We start from the raw sequence: 14,957 nt of genomic DNA, 5'->3' as shown, positions 1-14,957 counted from the left end.
TTCCTGTTGAGAATGATACTCTGCGGAAACCAAAAACTACTCAGTGTTGTAACGTTTCCCCACAATAGCATGCTCCGGTCGTACCATAAACAAGATGCTTTGAAGTACAAATGTTTTATTGCAATGTTTCGTTATTTACAGTACCGTTCACTTTGTCCCTGGGTGCTCCCCAGGTGCAAGCCATCTGAAACAGAAAAGCTGTACTGGTAATGCCCCAGCAAAACGTGACTGTGCCTTACGCTCGTACTGCCCTGCCTCTTCCCTGGCGCTGAATGCGGAGAAGTTTGCTGCTCTCCCTGGTCACTTGGAACAACCTGGTAAAGCGAAACTTTGGTCACAAAGGATTGTCGGTCTGTTCAAGGAATGGGAATCTACGGGCTTTCCAGCTGGACGTTACTCAGAATTCAGGGTTTCTGACTGCGTCACAAGACACCTTTGTACACAGCACTGTCAAGTTGCTATTTCAACTGTGGATGTGAGTACTGGTTTATTTCCAATTCTTTTTGTTGCTGAGTCTCTTTGGCTTACATAAGCTTTAAGTCATCTACCTGTTTTGAGGCTAGATCTTCCTGGCTTGACTATCTGGAAAGAGCCAGTACCTCTAGAATTACCACAGAATTGCTACTGGATACTGAAATTGGACATGAGATGCATTTAAAGATCTTTACAGAATATGGCAACTTTTATTATGTGTTTCCATTTTGTATAAAAATGGTAATTCAGACACCACTGAAGCCTACATTTTCACACACTGTCATCTCAAAGTAGGACAAATTGCACTGGTTTACTTCAGGAACGACCTCTCAGAGGAGAAGCCTGCCTTTTGCAGGGGAGGTAGTTACTACGTATTTTATTGAAGACTCTGAGAATTCCACTATTCCAGTGGCTAAACTCAGGTCAAGAATCTTTTCAGCTTTTTACCCAGTGTATTAGCTTGAGAAAGTATTTTGAAAGTCAGGTTTCAGACTGAGTACCTGCAACTTCCATTGCTGTCAGCAGTCCCCTGGGAGGCGGGCCGTGAACTTCTCTGCTCCAGTTATCTTAGTGTGCAACAGGGATGTCATTACCTTCTAAAACTTGAGACGCTTTGTGTTACAAAGCTCTTGTACAATTAGGAAATGTTTAAGACTACGTTTTTGAAAATAAGTTATGCTAAATGGCACTCGAGTCCTCCAGAAAACATGTAGCAGGGCTGCTGGGTAAGGCTCGGCAGTACTAACTGCTGCTCTCTCTCCTCACCCCATGCCTGGTTTACAGTTCAGTAATGAGTCCCTGCAACAGCTGCCTCAAATGATTCTGAAATTACAACGTCTCAGAAATGGGATGATTGCAGCTCTCGGCTGGTTTTCTCCCGTGAGTCGCACTTTTCTGCCATGTTTTCACAGGCTTTTCTGTATCGCTATTGATAGAAAGCCACCAAAAGCTTCACAGTTGCAGAAGGTAACATTTTCACAAAGAAAATGTATTGGTTTTATTTCTTAACCTACCATACAAAACACGGTGTTTAAAAAGCTCTGCCGTGCCTCCCTGCTATCGTTCCTCTGGAATTTGGAGGAGGCAGCAGAGCTCACATGCAGTCAACAACGTTGCTGGATCCTTGGCCCACGTCCCGGATCTGGCTGCTGAGACAAGTGCAGACAGCCACGCCTGCCCCTGCCCTGCAGTGTGAGACCGAGCCGACGAGTTCCCACCTACAGAAGATGGCAGAGGAAAAAAGTAAGTTCCTGTCCTGAGCAACTTGAAAGTATTTCTTTTCTGTGTCTGAAATTCTATTATACAGCCTAGCTGTTTACGCCGCACCAAAATACACCCTGCTAGTTTATTATTATTATTTCTCTGGTAAATGTAGTGCAAAATGAGAGTGAAGCAACCAGAAGAATTTGTAGATTCTTACTGAATGAAGGGAAGAGGAGGAGGAAGTCCTTAAATATTTACAGGAAGAACCTAGTGGCATAAACAGCACTCCTGCATCGCTAGTCATGGGTATTATTCAATTATTACCAAAAAACAAGAGAGAGACTCCTGCTGCATGCTATTTCTATTATGTTCTGTTTTCATATAGGCAGATTTCATTGTCTTAAGCCAAATAAAAAAGTTTTGAATTACCTATTCACTATGGGATCAAATGCTTCCACTGTATTCAGGTACACGTTGCCATTATGACCTCCGACTGCAAAAATTTTACCCATCAGCGTCGCTATACCAACACCACCCCTCGGAGTTGTAAGCTCTGCTACGTATTCCCATTTGTTACTGCGTGGGTCAAACCGCTCCACCGAGCTCAGTGGAGAGTTGTCATCAAAGCCACCTGCAAAGAATCATCACATTAATCAGTTTTTAGCCACTTCTAGTGCTGGTAATACCCAGGACTGGCATTATCAGGCTGTTCTCCGCATTCAGTGGGCTAGTGTCCAGTTCTGTTTCCTTACATGAATTTTACAAGCTCCTAAAAATTAATCTAACGGCTCTCCCTCCTATCACTGTACAAACATCACCGAGAGTGACAGTTTTCTTCTACTCAAGTTGCAAGGAGAGGTATTTTCTATTCTTTTTCTCCTTGAATTCATCTTACACATAGTTATAATGGAACAGCTTCTAATTTGGAATAGGAAAAAACCTAAGACCAGTAAAAGGATGGTCCTGATCTTATTTTGGCTTAAATAAAACACACTCTTGGGGTGTGTTTTCAAATTACAGCATTGCTCAGTATTTGAGTAGGAAAAAAAAAATCCCGAAGACAGACATCAGTGATGCATTCCCCTTGCTGGGGCAGCTGTCAGAGGAGCATCTTACTCCAAACTTTTTTAATTGCTTATGACAATACACAAGGCAGAGCTCTGCAGTTCCCACTACGGCGTACCTACCTGGCATCTTCCTCCTTCAGGAAAGGGTGAACGCGAGGCAGAGCAGAACAAGACAGGCCTAGGACAACAGGCTGTGGAACAAGTGTAATCACCGTGCAAAAAAGCTACTGTTGTCTACACTCAAAATAGAGCTAGAGTGCTTTAAAAGTGTGTGAACTTAAGAATCATTTTCCTAAAAGGAAAGTCAGGATTAGTCTCAACAGGATTTTCTACATAGCCATAATGTCCTGAATAGTATAGCCCTCCTGAAATGTGGGTTAAGAACTGCTTTTTATTGCCTCGCTAACATACCTTCGTTTAAGTGTGCCCTGGTTGTGCTTGCTTGCTTGTCCTGCCCAAGAACACAAAGTACAGGTCAGGTTTCTCTGTTCCCCAGTTCCTCTAGCAGCAACAGCCTCTTCCAAATGCCAGCACTTGGCAGAAACAGGGCTACGAAATGCCACACCCCTACTCACCCACAACGTACAAGCAGCCGTGGAGCTCGCTGACGCCGTTGCCAGCTCTTCGCTGACCCATCTCTTTCACTTCTATCCACTTGTCCAAATGGGGATCGTATTTCTCCACACTGGAAAGAGATGCCACACCGTCATTGCCCCCCACAGCGTAAACGTGGTTCTGGAAAACAGCGGTATAAAGAAAGACTCTTTGTAATGTATATACATTTACTCAGCTTTTCATAAGCAATGTTAAAATTATAGGAAAACATGCTATATCCATACGGTCCTAATTATTTACTTTTATTTAAGAATTCCAACAATGGACTTAATTAACTAACAACTTGTAAACGCTACCTTCCAATTAAAGAAGTGAAAAAGTTATGTAGTGTTGCAGATATTTTGCAGAGTATACGTGGCGAGAGGGGAATTAAAGGGCAGATGCATTCAGTACCTTTAAACACAGTAACTATGACAAACCAGAGTCTTCTGAATGAGACACGAAGCGTTAGCGTGATGTTGTTAGAAGGGTCCTGGTACTTGGTCCTAGTACCTCTCATACTGTTGAAACAGGGAGTGCAGTTCAAGTTGATATGAGTATTATCCTAAATATCCTCACTTTTTGCACAGTTCCATAGGATTTTGATGACCCACCAGCTACGTTTTGTTTAAAATCTTGTGTTCTGCCTTGTAAAAGCAGATTTGAAAAGCAGGTCGGTGCCTCAGCTGGCCCTGACTTGGGAGGAAAGAGTCACTTACCACAAGGGCTACGGAGCCAACTCCTCCCCTGGGAGTGTTCATTGGGGCGACTGCACTCCATCGATCAGAATCGATGTCGTATCTTTCCACATCGCTGAAGCAAGTGTTGTCATCTAAACCTCCTATTGCGTAAATGGGGCCACCAAGGGAGGCAAGAGCGATTCCTCTCCTAAGAAAACCATAGGATCAACACCTCAGTGCAAATCCTTAAGGAAAGGGAATGGGAAAGACACATCAAGTGCAATGTTACCTGACTAGCACCTGTTTCAAACCCATGGGGGGAAAAAGTAATGAGAATTTTAAAAGTGAAGTTTATAATAAATAATGACCAGTAACTGCTGCTGGCCCGCTGCACACCTGTGCCAGCTGTGCAGCTTTATCCTGAAAGTCTTTTGTATGGCTGCAGCCTCCCATTAGAGAGGCTCTAGAGTTCTACCTTAACTTCACCTCAGCTTTCCCAGGCACCTCCGTGTTATTGTGTCACCCATGAACAGGACTGTTGCAGCTAGAATGCTTTTAGACTGCAAAAAGACAAAGCTCCTGTTCAAAAAAATAATTTAAAAAAAGGCACGGGGGCATGGAGTATTGTTTTGACTTCCATGCTTGGATATATGAGATAACTGTAGTTATTTGATTTCTCTACCTCGGTACTGAATTTTACAGGTCCTATCTTGTTTTATTGAATCTGATGGAGAAACCAAAACCTGCTGGTTTTAACTTTGTTGGTATAGTCGCTGGTATAGTTTGGGAATGATTTTTTGGAGGGGTGATATTAATACATAATAAAAGAAGGCAAACCTGTGCTGGATATTAGATGACTGAACTCTAGCAAGATTTAACTGCACTTACTTCCATTCTGTTATTTTCTATTAAGTCTGTGTTAAAATAGTTGTCAAATTGTTTTCTACTGAATCTACCAATATGAGAGAACAATCAGTACTACAGAACAAAGAGTATGGTCTAGAATGTAAGCATTAAGTTTCTGCTTTAACTATGAAGACAGGTGATTTACCATTTCACTGAGAACATTCATCCCACAGAGGGCGGGTTCGCAGATACCTAGGCAGCAGCGAGGGAAGCACAGTCCTTCTACAGAACAAACATTTTGGCAGTATCCTGGGCTTATCTTAAATTGCCTCAGCAGATAACCTAGACACCAGCATCAGGGTTTTTTTTCTCAACTAAGTATTCCTACACCACCTCCATGAATGGGAGGAGTGGAGCGTGGCCAAGGCACAGCAGCCCTTTCATTCACCAAGGGTACTGAGAGAGAAATGTCGCAGAAATCTAGGGCTGATCTTTGTGGAGAATATGCCCTGGGGTGGTGGCAGGAGGGAGGAAATGGAGCAAGAAGCCACTTCTAGGAGTCTGGGTCTTCTACTTCGATTAGGTCACAGCTACAAATAGCTTTAGGATTTAGCCGTGCTCAGTAATTTACTTCTACTTGTACGTGATGCTTTTAGAAACAACAAATAAAAAAACAGGAATCTAGAATTATGGAAGTTGGTTTAAATGACAGCAGAAATAAAAAAATTACAGATCTGTGAGTCCAGTAGCTCCTTAAAGGAATCTTAAATGTCAAAAGGCAGGAAAAACCCTCAATCTGACTTTCACTGGTTTAGTGCTTCCGGCTTTTTGTGGCAAAAACATAGGCAGCTATTGTTTTCCTGGGCATGAAGTATTTCACTGTGCATGTTCTGCTGGCAGTTATCTTGCTTATTCTTAAAAAGAGCAAAAAACCCGCAGCACTAGTTAATCACTTTCAAGTTCTTTACTGGGCAGAGCAGAAAGGCCCTAGCTATCTGAATGTATGCACAGCTGGAGTAGAAGAGCTCTCTGCTCCAGAAGCCAACAACACGCAACCCCCCGCACCCCCCCAAAAAAAAAAGAAAAGGATAATACAGTGACAAAAGAAAGCAAAAGTATAAATGTGACCAATGTTACCAGCCAGGGCCTTTCCCTAGAGAGAGGAATTATGCAGTTTTGCACTGAAATATTTACAGTATGTTACGCATAACTTTGTGCAAATATGTGATGTATGCAAATATGGGATGCAGGTTTGTGTTTGCTTTACAGCTAGTTAATGATGGTGTTTGGTAGCATCAGGCCCCAAAGTAGGAAAAAAACTTTCCCAAAAATAGCGCGGTTTGGAAACCCAAATAAAGGCAGGACAGACGTGTTTTTCAGCATCAGCAAGAAATGATATACCACAGACAAGGACTTAAATTTGGATCACAGGACACATACCTCTTCGTGTTCATTGATGCCTTCATCATCCACTTGTTTGTAAGAGGATCAAATACTTCCATGCTTCCCAAGTGTTCATTTCCATCGTGTCCACCTACTGCATAGACTTTACCTGAAACACATACATGTCTTTCGATACAGCGAGTGCTTGCCAACATTTCCATTTTCGTTTATATCCCTGCCTATGTGGAGACAAAAAGCTCAAATAAAGGTTAAAGTTTTCAAATGTTTTCAATATCAGGATTTTATTAAGTACAGACTTTATATTTGTGTGTATATATCTATCTCTCCATTAGAGATCTGTTCTAATGTGGACTTTTATACAAAGCTTAGATATGTAGGCAAAAACTCTTCCTATAATGAGTACTGCAGGTCAGATCAGTTTTGGACATTTACATCAGCTTCTCCAGATGTTCTATGGGGAAAAAAAGATCTCTGTTCTGCTGCAGCAACACAGGGGCTACTGTGTACAAGGAAACGTTGCATCATGGGTGCTAAGCTGCTCTGGACTACAGGACCTGGTTTCAGAAGATGGAGACGCAAAACTAAAGGTAGGTCTGCCCTTGGAAGACTTATGGTCTTAAATGACTTGCCTGTATGGATTTAAGTATGATAGGAGCTAGTATGAGTACTAGCAAATTTTGGGTGACTCTGCTGTGTAAGGCCATTTCTTTACAAATGGTTTAAAACACAATTAAATCGCTCATTAAGGCAAGAGGCTATATACAGTTCATAGAATTGTAGAATAGTTCGGGTCGGACGGGACCTTTAAAGGCCATCTAGTCCAACCCCCCTGCAATGAGCAGGGGCATCACCAACTCGGTCGGGTTACTCAGAGCCCCGTCCAACCTGACCTTGAATGTTTCCAAGGATGGGGCATCTACCACCCCTCTGGGCAACCTCTGCCAGTGTGTCACCATCCACATCGTAAAACATTTCTTCCTTCTATCTAGTCTAAATCTACCCTCCTTTAGTTTAAAACCACTACCCCTTGTCCTGTCGCAACAGGCCCTACTAAAAAGTCTGTCCCCATCTTTCTTATAAGCCCCCTTTTAGGTACTGGAAAGCTGCTCTAAGGTCTCCCCAGAGCCTTCTCTTCTCCAGGCTGAACAACCCCAGCTCTCTCAGTTCGCAGTACTGTCTTTTCAGTAAGCACACTCTCAGATTGTTTCAGAATCAAAAACCCCTTCATGGGGAAGAAAATTTACTAAATTGAAGTAATATCTAACAGTTTTTGAAGAATATCTAACAGTTAAGCCATTGCAAGACAGATTTACTTAGTGAAAGTACCAATTCCAGCAAAAGGAGCGAACAAGTGCCTTTTGACTAGGGTTTCCTGAATAGGGTTACTGACCTCCCACAGAGATGACACCCACGTGCCTTCTCCTGCTGTTCATTTCGGGGCCGAAGAACCAGTTGTTCTTACTGATAGAGTAACATTCAATGCTGCGAAACGGGTCACCCGATCCACCTCTACCACCGACACAGAACAGCACACCTGAAGAAGACAAAACAGGTTTCCAGAAAACTAGCAGGAAGATGGGGGATAAAGTTCTACAGCAGAGTGAACTGAAAATTATGTCATTTGGGAGAAGTCATATTTCACTTCAAGGGGCACGGTCATTGCCCTGCATAATTGGATGCTGGATTTTGACCTTTGCTTGGCATGCTGCTACTGCAATTAACTATCTATGCTCTGGCAAAAACAAATGCATATTTTAAATACGCTTTTTGTGATTTTGCTTAGGGAGATAAACAGATTGTTTGTTAAATCTAATAACGTAAAAATTAGGATTTGCAGTCTAATATTCATCACTCGCTTTTGGTGTAGGTTAGCCAAAGAATTTAAAAGTTAGCTCAACCTTCTTGCACCAAAAGGTAAGTGTCCGCTGTTTTGGGTATAGCTTTGAGCATACTGCCTGGTCGTAACATACTTAACAGTTCTAGCTTTAATACAGATAGAGCCAATCAGGAGAAATAAATAATGCTTTAAAGAAAATGACTGCTACAGTTCTGCTAGGAAAATGCAGCACATATTACCTAATTACCAGAGGGGTACACAACGGCTTTCCCAATTTTGCATTAAGTCATTAACAACCATTTATACCAAGCTAGCTAACCCTGCACAGATGCACTGCCTTTTCTCCACACCACTCCCTACCAGATAATCAGACACACATTTAATTACCAGCAGTCTGCTTCCTTGGTGTTGTGCGAATGGAGTACTCAAAGTCTGGCACTGCCCTGCTGCTCAGGTGAAGGTGGTAGTTTCTTGCTTCATCCAGCAAATCCCTACATTTTAGATTCTGCTTGACAATCTCTTCCTTTGCCACAACGCCCATAAGGAAACAAATGGGCAAGAGAGGCAGCCGTACCTGACAGAAATGAACACAGTTGGAGTAACTGGCTGAACTGACTGAGTCTCACCATTTAAAGCGATGCACGCATAAACAGATGGCAGCTTCTGAGCCAGCTGCCAGCCCCACGCTCTTTGCTAAAAAGAGTGGCTTTCATTTTATTTTTTTTTCAGAATAACAGTAATATGAACAGTTCTTTTCAGCAACAAACGTTTGCTACAACTATTTGCATTTAAGTGGCAGTGGCAAACTGTAACTGTCCCTTGGCCCAGGCTGAGTGGAGGAAGGAGAAGTGCTGCTGCCTGTACTGCAACCGTGCCTGCCCGGCGGGACACAGGCAGCATCCGTGACTTTACACCAGGACAGCCCACGTCAGGTTAGTCTGCCGAGGGTATGCGTTTTCAGCTCATTGCTATGCCAGTGTTAAGAGGGCTTTTGATAGAATGGTTCATTTTCTTTGGGTGGTAAGTCAAAAAGGAAACACTTCTCAGCATGAACCCAGTGTCTGTTAAGGAGGTATTGCTAGTGTGGACTTGGCAGACTACAGGATTAAAAAAAAAGCTGTTTCTTTTCCCAAATATTTCCTGTGGTTCCCCAGAAGGGAGCTGGTGACCAGGCTGAGGAATGGCAGGCTCTTTCTGGGTGAGGCTACAGGCAGTCACTGCCCAGAGCAATCCCCAGTGACAGGGCAGATCTGAAATAAGGTGAGTCTCTCCAAAACTGCCTTGAAATGTCCTCCTCCACACAGTCATTTACTTCAGCAAACCTTTCGTTTGTCCTTGTGAGAGGAACAGTCAGGAACATGAAGCACAACTGGGCGCAAAGGTGGGGCAGGTGTTAGCCGAGGGGAACTGAAGTAAACCACCATCTGACTTCCTAAGGTTTGGAGTCAATGCAGTCAAGCAGGTCGCAGTTAGCTCAGCAGCAACAGTGAAGGAGAAGTCCAGTCTCTCCGGTGCTTCTCGGAGCAGCAGGATGGTGCTTTTCTGTGGCTGACAAGTGTCCCGGCCTTCAATTAAGCAAGTGTCTCCACCAGTTCTTCCTTACCCACTTGCTTTCAGTTCCACTTCTTCCTTTACTTTGGCCTGGCCTATTTTAGGCTGATTAAAAGCACCACCGTAGCCCTGCTAACAGACTCATGATGAGGTAAGAACTCAAGGCTGACAAATTCAGAACCTCATTATAACAGTGAAACTCGTAAGGCTGATCATGATGTGGATAACTGTCAAGAAGCCCAGTCATGTTTTCTGCTAACAATAATGTCCAAATCAACTGATGGCTCTATACGCTTTGGCAAATAACCCATATTTACAGGAAGGGGTTTACTTTTTCATTGCTTTGTTCTAGACTCCAGTTTCCATGAATAGAATAAAGCTGTTAACCTCATCTACTAGCACAACTGGGCAATAAAAATCAATGTAAATTGGGTTCTTTATAAATCTCAAATTATATTGCCTGTAAATTTAATTATTGTGTACTAAAGTGGGGTTTTTCTGTACCAAAAAATCTCATGCTAGTCTAGATGAAACTGAAGGGTTTTGGAAGACAGTTAATAAACAGTTGTGATCTTTTACCAGGAAATGTGAAAAATGATGCATGAAGACAATGACAGCAGCATCTTAGTGGACCTCTCATTACTCACGTGGCACCAATATTGGCAAATTTGCCAAATGCAAACTGTTCTAAGTCGGAGTTCAGTGACAACTGAAACAACACAGTTGATCCTACCTGCTAAGATACACAGGGCATTTTGCAGCGCATGGCATGTACCCGCCTCCTCCCCAGCACAGGTTCTCCATACCTGTCTCAAATGCTGTATTTTAAATTCCCATAACCAGCACATACGGAGCTTGAATAACTGAAGTACCTAACGCTTTGATGGGAGGAGGTTCAATGGGTGTTTAAGTAAGTTCAGCTGAGTGACCTTTTGATATCTGTATGTGTTTCTTTCAGAAGCAGTGGACTTGCATCAAGTCTAGCCGATTAAACTGCAAACTCCTTTTGGATCCTACAGGTAACCAGCAGTGCTAGTCTAATGAGCATTCAAGGGTCTAGCGTATGTTTCCTAGCCTGCTTGCAGGGCTAACACATCTTGGTCTTTTGTTAATTAAATATAGGGAATGTTCTAGAAACAGATGTGATGCATCTCCATTACAGTTTTACTTTCCTAGCCATGTAAAAAAACCTCAACAGCTTTGCTCTCCTTTTTTAAAAAGAGATACTTACCAGCAAAGGAAGTGAGCGTTTCAGGCTGTAGTCGTATCAAACCAAGTGAAGTGACGGCTTTATGTTCACCTCTATGTGTAAATCTAAGAAGATTCTGCTCTTAACACAGACACAGCTTTTTGTTGGCTCCCCACCTCTTAGCCATGAGCATAACGTGAGTACTCTTCTATCTACAGAAACTGGAGAATACGACTTCTTCCTGATATTCAAGAGATCTAACCAGCTTCCACTGTCAACTCACAACCATCAATACCAGATGAGGCACCAACTGCTAAGAACATTTTTCATCCTGAGATCTACCCAAGTACAAACAGCTGATTACACAACTAAACCAGTGACGAGACAGGAATCCAGCGCCTTGGTCTGCCCTACCTGTGCAAGTATTTCATCCAGCCATGTAGCGTGATGCTGTGGATTGGCGAGCAGCCACTTGATAGCAGCATTGTAAACTTGCTTTTCGTTTTCAATATTCAGGTCACTGGAGGACAGGAGTTTATGGAGGTGCTGTGGTGACATGCTTACAAAGTCTTCGCACTCTACCACTTCTGTAAAATGTTCGCAAGCGTACTGATCGGCCATGTCCATCAAGTCAATGCGGTTGTGACTCTCTGCAAATGCCCTGACTGCCAGGCAGTTGGAGGGATGGAAGTGCAGCTTCATGTATTCACAGCACGCCTTTGCTACCAGTTCCACCTGAAGAATGCAAGCAGCGTACAAGAGAGGCTGGACGTTATCCACAGTCAGAGTCAGCCGGGAGGAGTACACAAACTTCACGAGGTCTTCTATTGCATCGCCATCAAAGTCCCTGATCTCGATCAACGTCTGCTTGGCTTCAGCCATTTCCGAAAGAAACATGGCTCTGAAGTAAGGTATAACACAAGCTAGCACCAGTTTGTGGCAGGAGATAAGCTTTGAACCAACCTGAAAAAAAAAAAAACAACAACAAAATCCCCAGTCTTTTACTGGAATGTCGGTTTCAGCTATGAAAGGACAGACAGTTAAGCCGAAATAAAAATTCTGAACTCTATATGCATTGAGGTACTGTATTTTGTTCAAACAAATTAACTCCATTTGCCCTGTACTTCTGACATTATAGCAACGTATCCCAAGCAGATCTGAGGTGTAACTTGGCTCAGAGTAGGGCAAGGCCCTAACTCAAGGAAGCAATAGCACTGATGCACTGAACTTGCTTTTCTTTAACAGCCATGTCCTGTTTTTTAAATGAGACATCCTCAGGAACCTTCTAGGTGCATCTTGGAATCAGGAGGAGACTGCCAGGCCCTTGTTTGTTTTATGTGTATTCAGAGACTTAAAGGGGAGAAGGCGGAAACTGTAAAGTGACATTTTTAGACTCCTTAATTTAAACCTCTGGACTTTTACTACTGTTGAGGAATTGCTAATGCTGTTTCTAGAAGCAAATCCATGTAAAACCACAGCAATAACAGCTATTACAGGGATTGTTGAAAGTTACCGATCAGTTCAAGAGTTTTAGAAGCTGTTTAGCCACAAAAGAGAGAGTATTCCCCATAAAGACAAGCTATTTTTCAAAATTCTGATCAGAAAGTGCAAAATAAGCTTTTCACTTACAAAATTCTAGAATTCAATTACATTAAAAGAGAATGTAAATATTGAAGGTAAATGAACAATCCACTACTTATTTGTGTTACAGGAGTGCTTTCTTTCACAGCCTTTGTCATTCTGCACTAACATAAAGGAATGGCTGAGTTAAGCAACCAGTTTCCCTGACAGACTCAAATTACGTGTTCATTTTCAGATGAAGGTGTTACAGTGAGATGTCTTGCAATTTAAAAAAAAGGATATTAAATTACAAAGGTGTTTTTCTAGCTCTGATTCAATACACAGTTGCTCTACCCTTTTTAAAAGTGTGTATTATCAACACAAATGTAACTTGCCTGGTGAGCAGTAAGTTGAGTACAGAAAGCAAACACACATGAGAGTACACAGATTAAAACAGAGGAAAAGATGGATGGTTCAGTCTGAGTTAATTAGATCACTCCAGAAGGAACAACTCACAGGCCTACCAAATGAACAAAAATCCAAACCAACAGGAGAAAAGCAGATGGTATGCATCTGCCACTCTCCGCCTTCTAACAGGGAGCTGTTCATATGACAGGAGCAGTAAAGTAAGTGAAACTCCAGATTTTAATTCTCTGGAGCAGAGGAAATCTCCCTGTGTGCTTCCACGGTTTATCACTGTTACAAGGTCAGCACTCCAACTAAGTATAGTACTGATGCAAAAAGATGCTACCAGCTCGTCTGCTCTATCAGGGCAAGCTCCTAGGCCATTCTCACCTTCGTTCTGTCCACCATCCCATTCTCTAATTAGATCTTTCTTTTGAATTAACTGGCTTCACTATTTTACCCAAATCTGCTTAATTTTAAGTACCTAGCATGTTCTTGATATTTCAAAATCAGTTCCCCTCCAGTTATTAACATTTTAAGAGCCAGCAGTTAAATCAGTAATTGGTCTGACAATAGCAATGCTAGAATTGTTCACTATCTGCACAAAAGCAGAAAGTTCAGTAGAGAAGTAATTATTCTTAAAACATGAGAAATGCCTGAGCACTACAGAAAGAAAAATCAAGCCTTCCAGAAAATTCTAGTTCAAGATCTAGTTACCAGTTACTTGAAAAATCACTTATTTAGGAAGCTTTAGGGTAAGACATACATAGCTTGCTCTAGACTCCATAGATTGTATTCTCTACTTGAGGACTGGAAGCCAAGTCATGCAATCTAATATCCTTGAATTACCTAAGTAGCTCCACACAAATAATACAAATGAACATTAATACAAGCCTAACTTAGGGAAAGTTAAACTGCAACCACAGTAAAGTGTATTTTCCAAGCCAAGATTCCCTAGCAGGGAATATGTGTGTGTTTATATGAATATATTGTATATGATTAACTACGTTTATAAAATAAGACTTTCAGCATTTTTTTTTTTTGCAAGGGTAGGTGGAAAGGGAGAAAGGCGAGGGGGAGGTCAAGAAAAGAGAAAAGGAGGGTTGTTATGAGTAATACACAGCTGAGTTACAAAGAATGCATTAAAGCAATGCTATGTAAGAATCATAAAACTGGTTTCCTCCTCCTCCTTTACTCTTTGATCAGCTGTAGAACATAACTGCCTGAGGTTTGGTGGGTTTTTTTAACTTTCTTTGAAAATGCTGGAAGTTAGATTGTTCCAGAAATCCTGTTTGCCAGGAAAGAATGCAAAAATAGATGTATTTTGAATGCAAACAGATATATTTAGAATGCAAAAATAGATAAAATTGGGGATGAAAGTGTGTGAGAACAAAGAGGATATAAGGAGCTGAAATTGCACAGTAATATACTGGTCAACTGTGGGAACTTGCTTAGAAGGCACGTTGGATGAGGTCAAAGTCATGAACTTCCTCTCTCAGACTGTCAGCATCTTAAATGTTTACATTTAAGTTGTAAACTTCCTAAATAAGAAAAACAGCCACGAGCATATCTAGAGATGCCTCAGATCCAACAGGTATTCTACAGCTTCCATACCCCTGCCCAAATTCACCGCCACCTCCAGCACACTTATGGGTAGCTTAATCTTCAGACCGTTAAATGCAATGGATGTGTGACAGTATCACCTTCAGTGTAACATCACAGAGCTCTCCAGCTTCAAAGAAGTGAAGAAGAGAGCTGTGAAAATCCTTCCAAGCTTCATTTGCTTCAAATACAAAGATGTCATCTTCACCGTCACTGTTGGAAGACCTAGTTTGCTGCTGCTGCTGTTGCTGCCGCCTTTTTCCCTGTATCAGATGTTGTTTTGCCTGCTCTGGGACCATGGATTCTGAAGCCATTGGCTGTTTCTTCTTTCACTGCATGAATCTTCAAAAACTCCTGCCAAGACAAAATCCAGACCATGAGGAGTCAAGTCCTAAAATGCAGTTAAGTTCTGCTCATTTTCCTGTTTGAAAAAAAAAACAAAACAAAACATGAAAAAGGCAGATGAGACATTAGGTACTGCTAGTAGCTAACACTTTGATTCCATGTTATAAATGCTACCTATAACCTTACCTGGGGAAGGTGGG

The 14,957-nt window shown here is 42.0% G+C and overlaps 1 protein-coding gene across 3 annotated transcripts; it reads right to left on the bottom strand.

Annotated features, from left to right (window-relative positions):
• Positions 1-1,567: 1,567 nt before the first annotated feature.
• KLHL8 (kelch-like family member 8) lies at positions 1,568-14,835 on the bottom strand. Of its 3 annotated transcripts, none has more exons than XM_009703376.1 (9): positions 14,514-14,835; positions 11,260-11,808; positions 8,493-8,679; positions 7,659-7,802; positions 6,305-6,416; positions 4,058-4,226; positions 3,320-3,479; positions 2,107-2,308; positions 1,568-1,691 (listed from the first exon to the last, which is right to left on the bottom strand). In XM_009703376.1, the coding sequence occupies exons 1-9, from the start codon at positions 14,724-14,726 to the stop codon at positions 1,568-1,570; spliced, it is 1,860 nt and encodes a 619-aa protein (XP_009701678.1). In that variant the 5' UTR covers positions 14,727-14,835. The 3 variants fall into 3 exon arrangements, with proteins under 3 accessions (XP_009701678.1, XP_009701679.1, XP_009701680.1); XM_009703377.1 differs by having other exon boundaries at positions 11,260-11,580; positions 14,514-14,726; XM_009703378.1 differs by lacking the exon at positions 11,260-11,808 and having other exon boundaries at positions 14,514-14,726.
• Between the last annotated feature and the right edge of the window lie 122 nt (positions 14,836-14,957).

Source organism: Cariama cristata, unplaced genomic scaffold (genome assembly GCF_000690535.1).
Source record: "Cariama cristata isolate BGI_N322 unplaced genomic scaffold, ASM69053v1 scaffold10027, whole genome shotgun sequence".
Classification (NCBI taxonomy): domain Eukaryota; kingdom Metazoa; phylum Chordata; class Aves; order Cariamiformes; family Cariamidae; genus Cariama; species Cariama cristata.
This window is presented reverse-complemented; position numbering and strand designations above follow the sequence as displayed.

Coding starts and splice junctions, on each gene's coding strand:
- KLHL8 (XM_009703376.1), bottom strand. CDS start 14,726: ATGGCTTCAGAATCCATGGTCCCAGAGCAGGCAAAACAACATCTGATA. Junction 7,803..8,492: donor ACCAAGGAAGCAGACTGCTG/GTAATTAAATGT, acceptor TGTCTTCTTCAG/GTGTGCTGTTCTGTGTCGGT. Junction 4,227..6,304: donor GCATCAATGAACACGAAGAG/GTATGTGTCCTG, acceptor TGGTTTTCTTAG/GAGAGGAATCGCTCTTGCCT.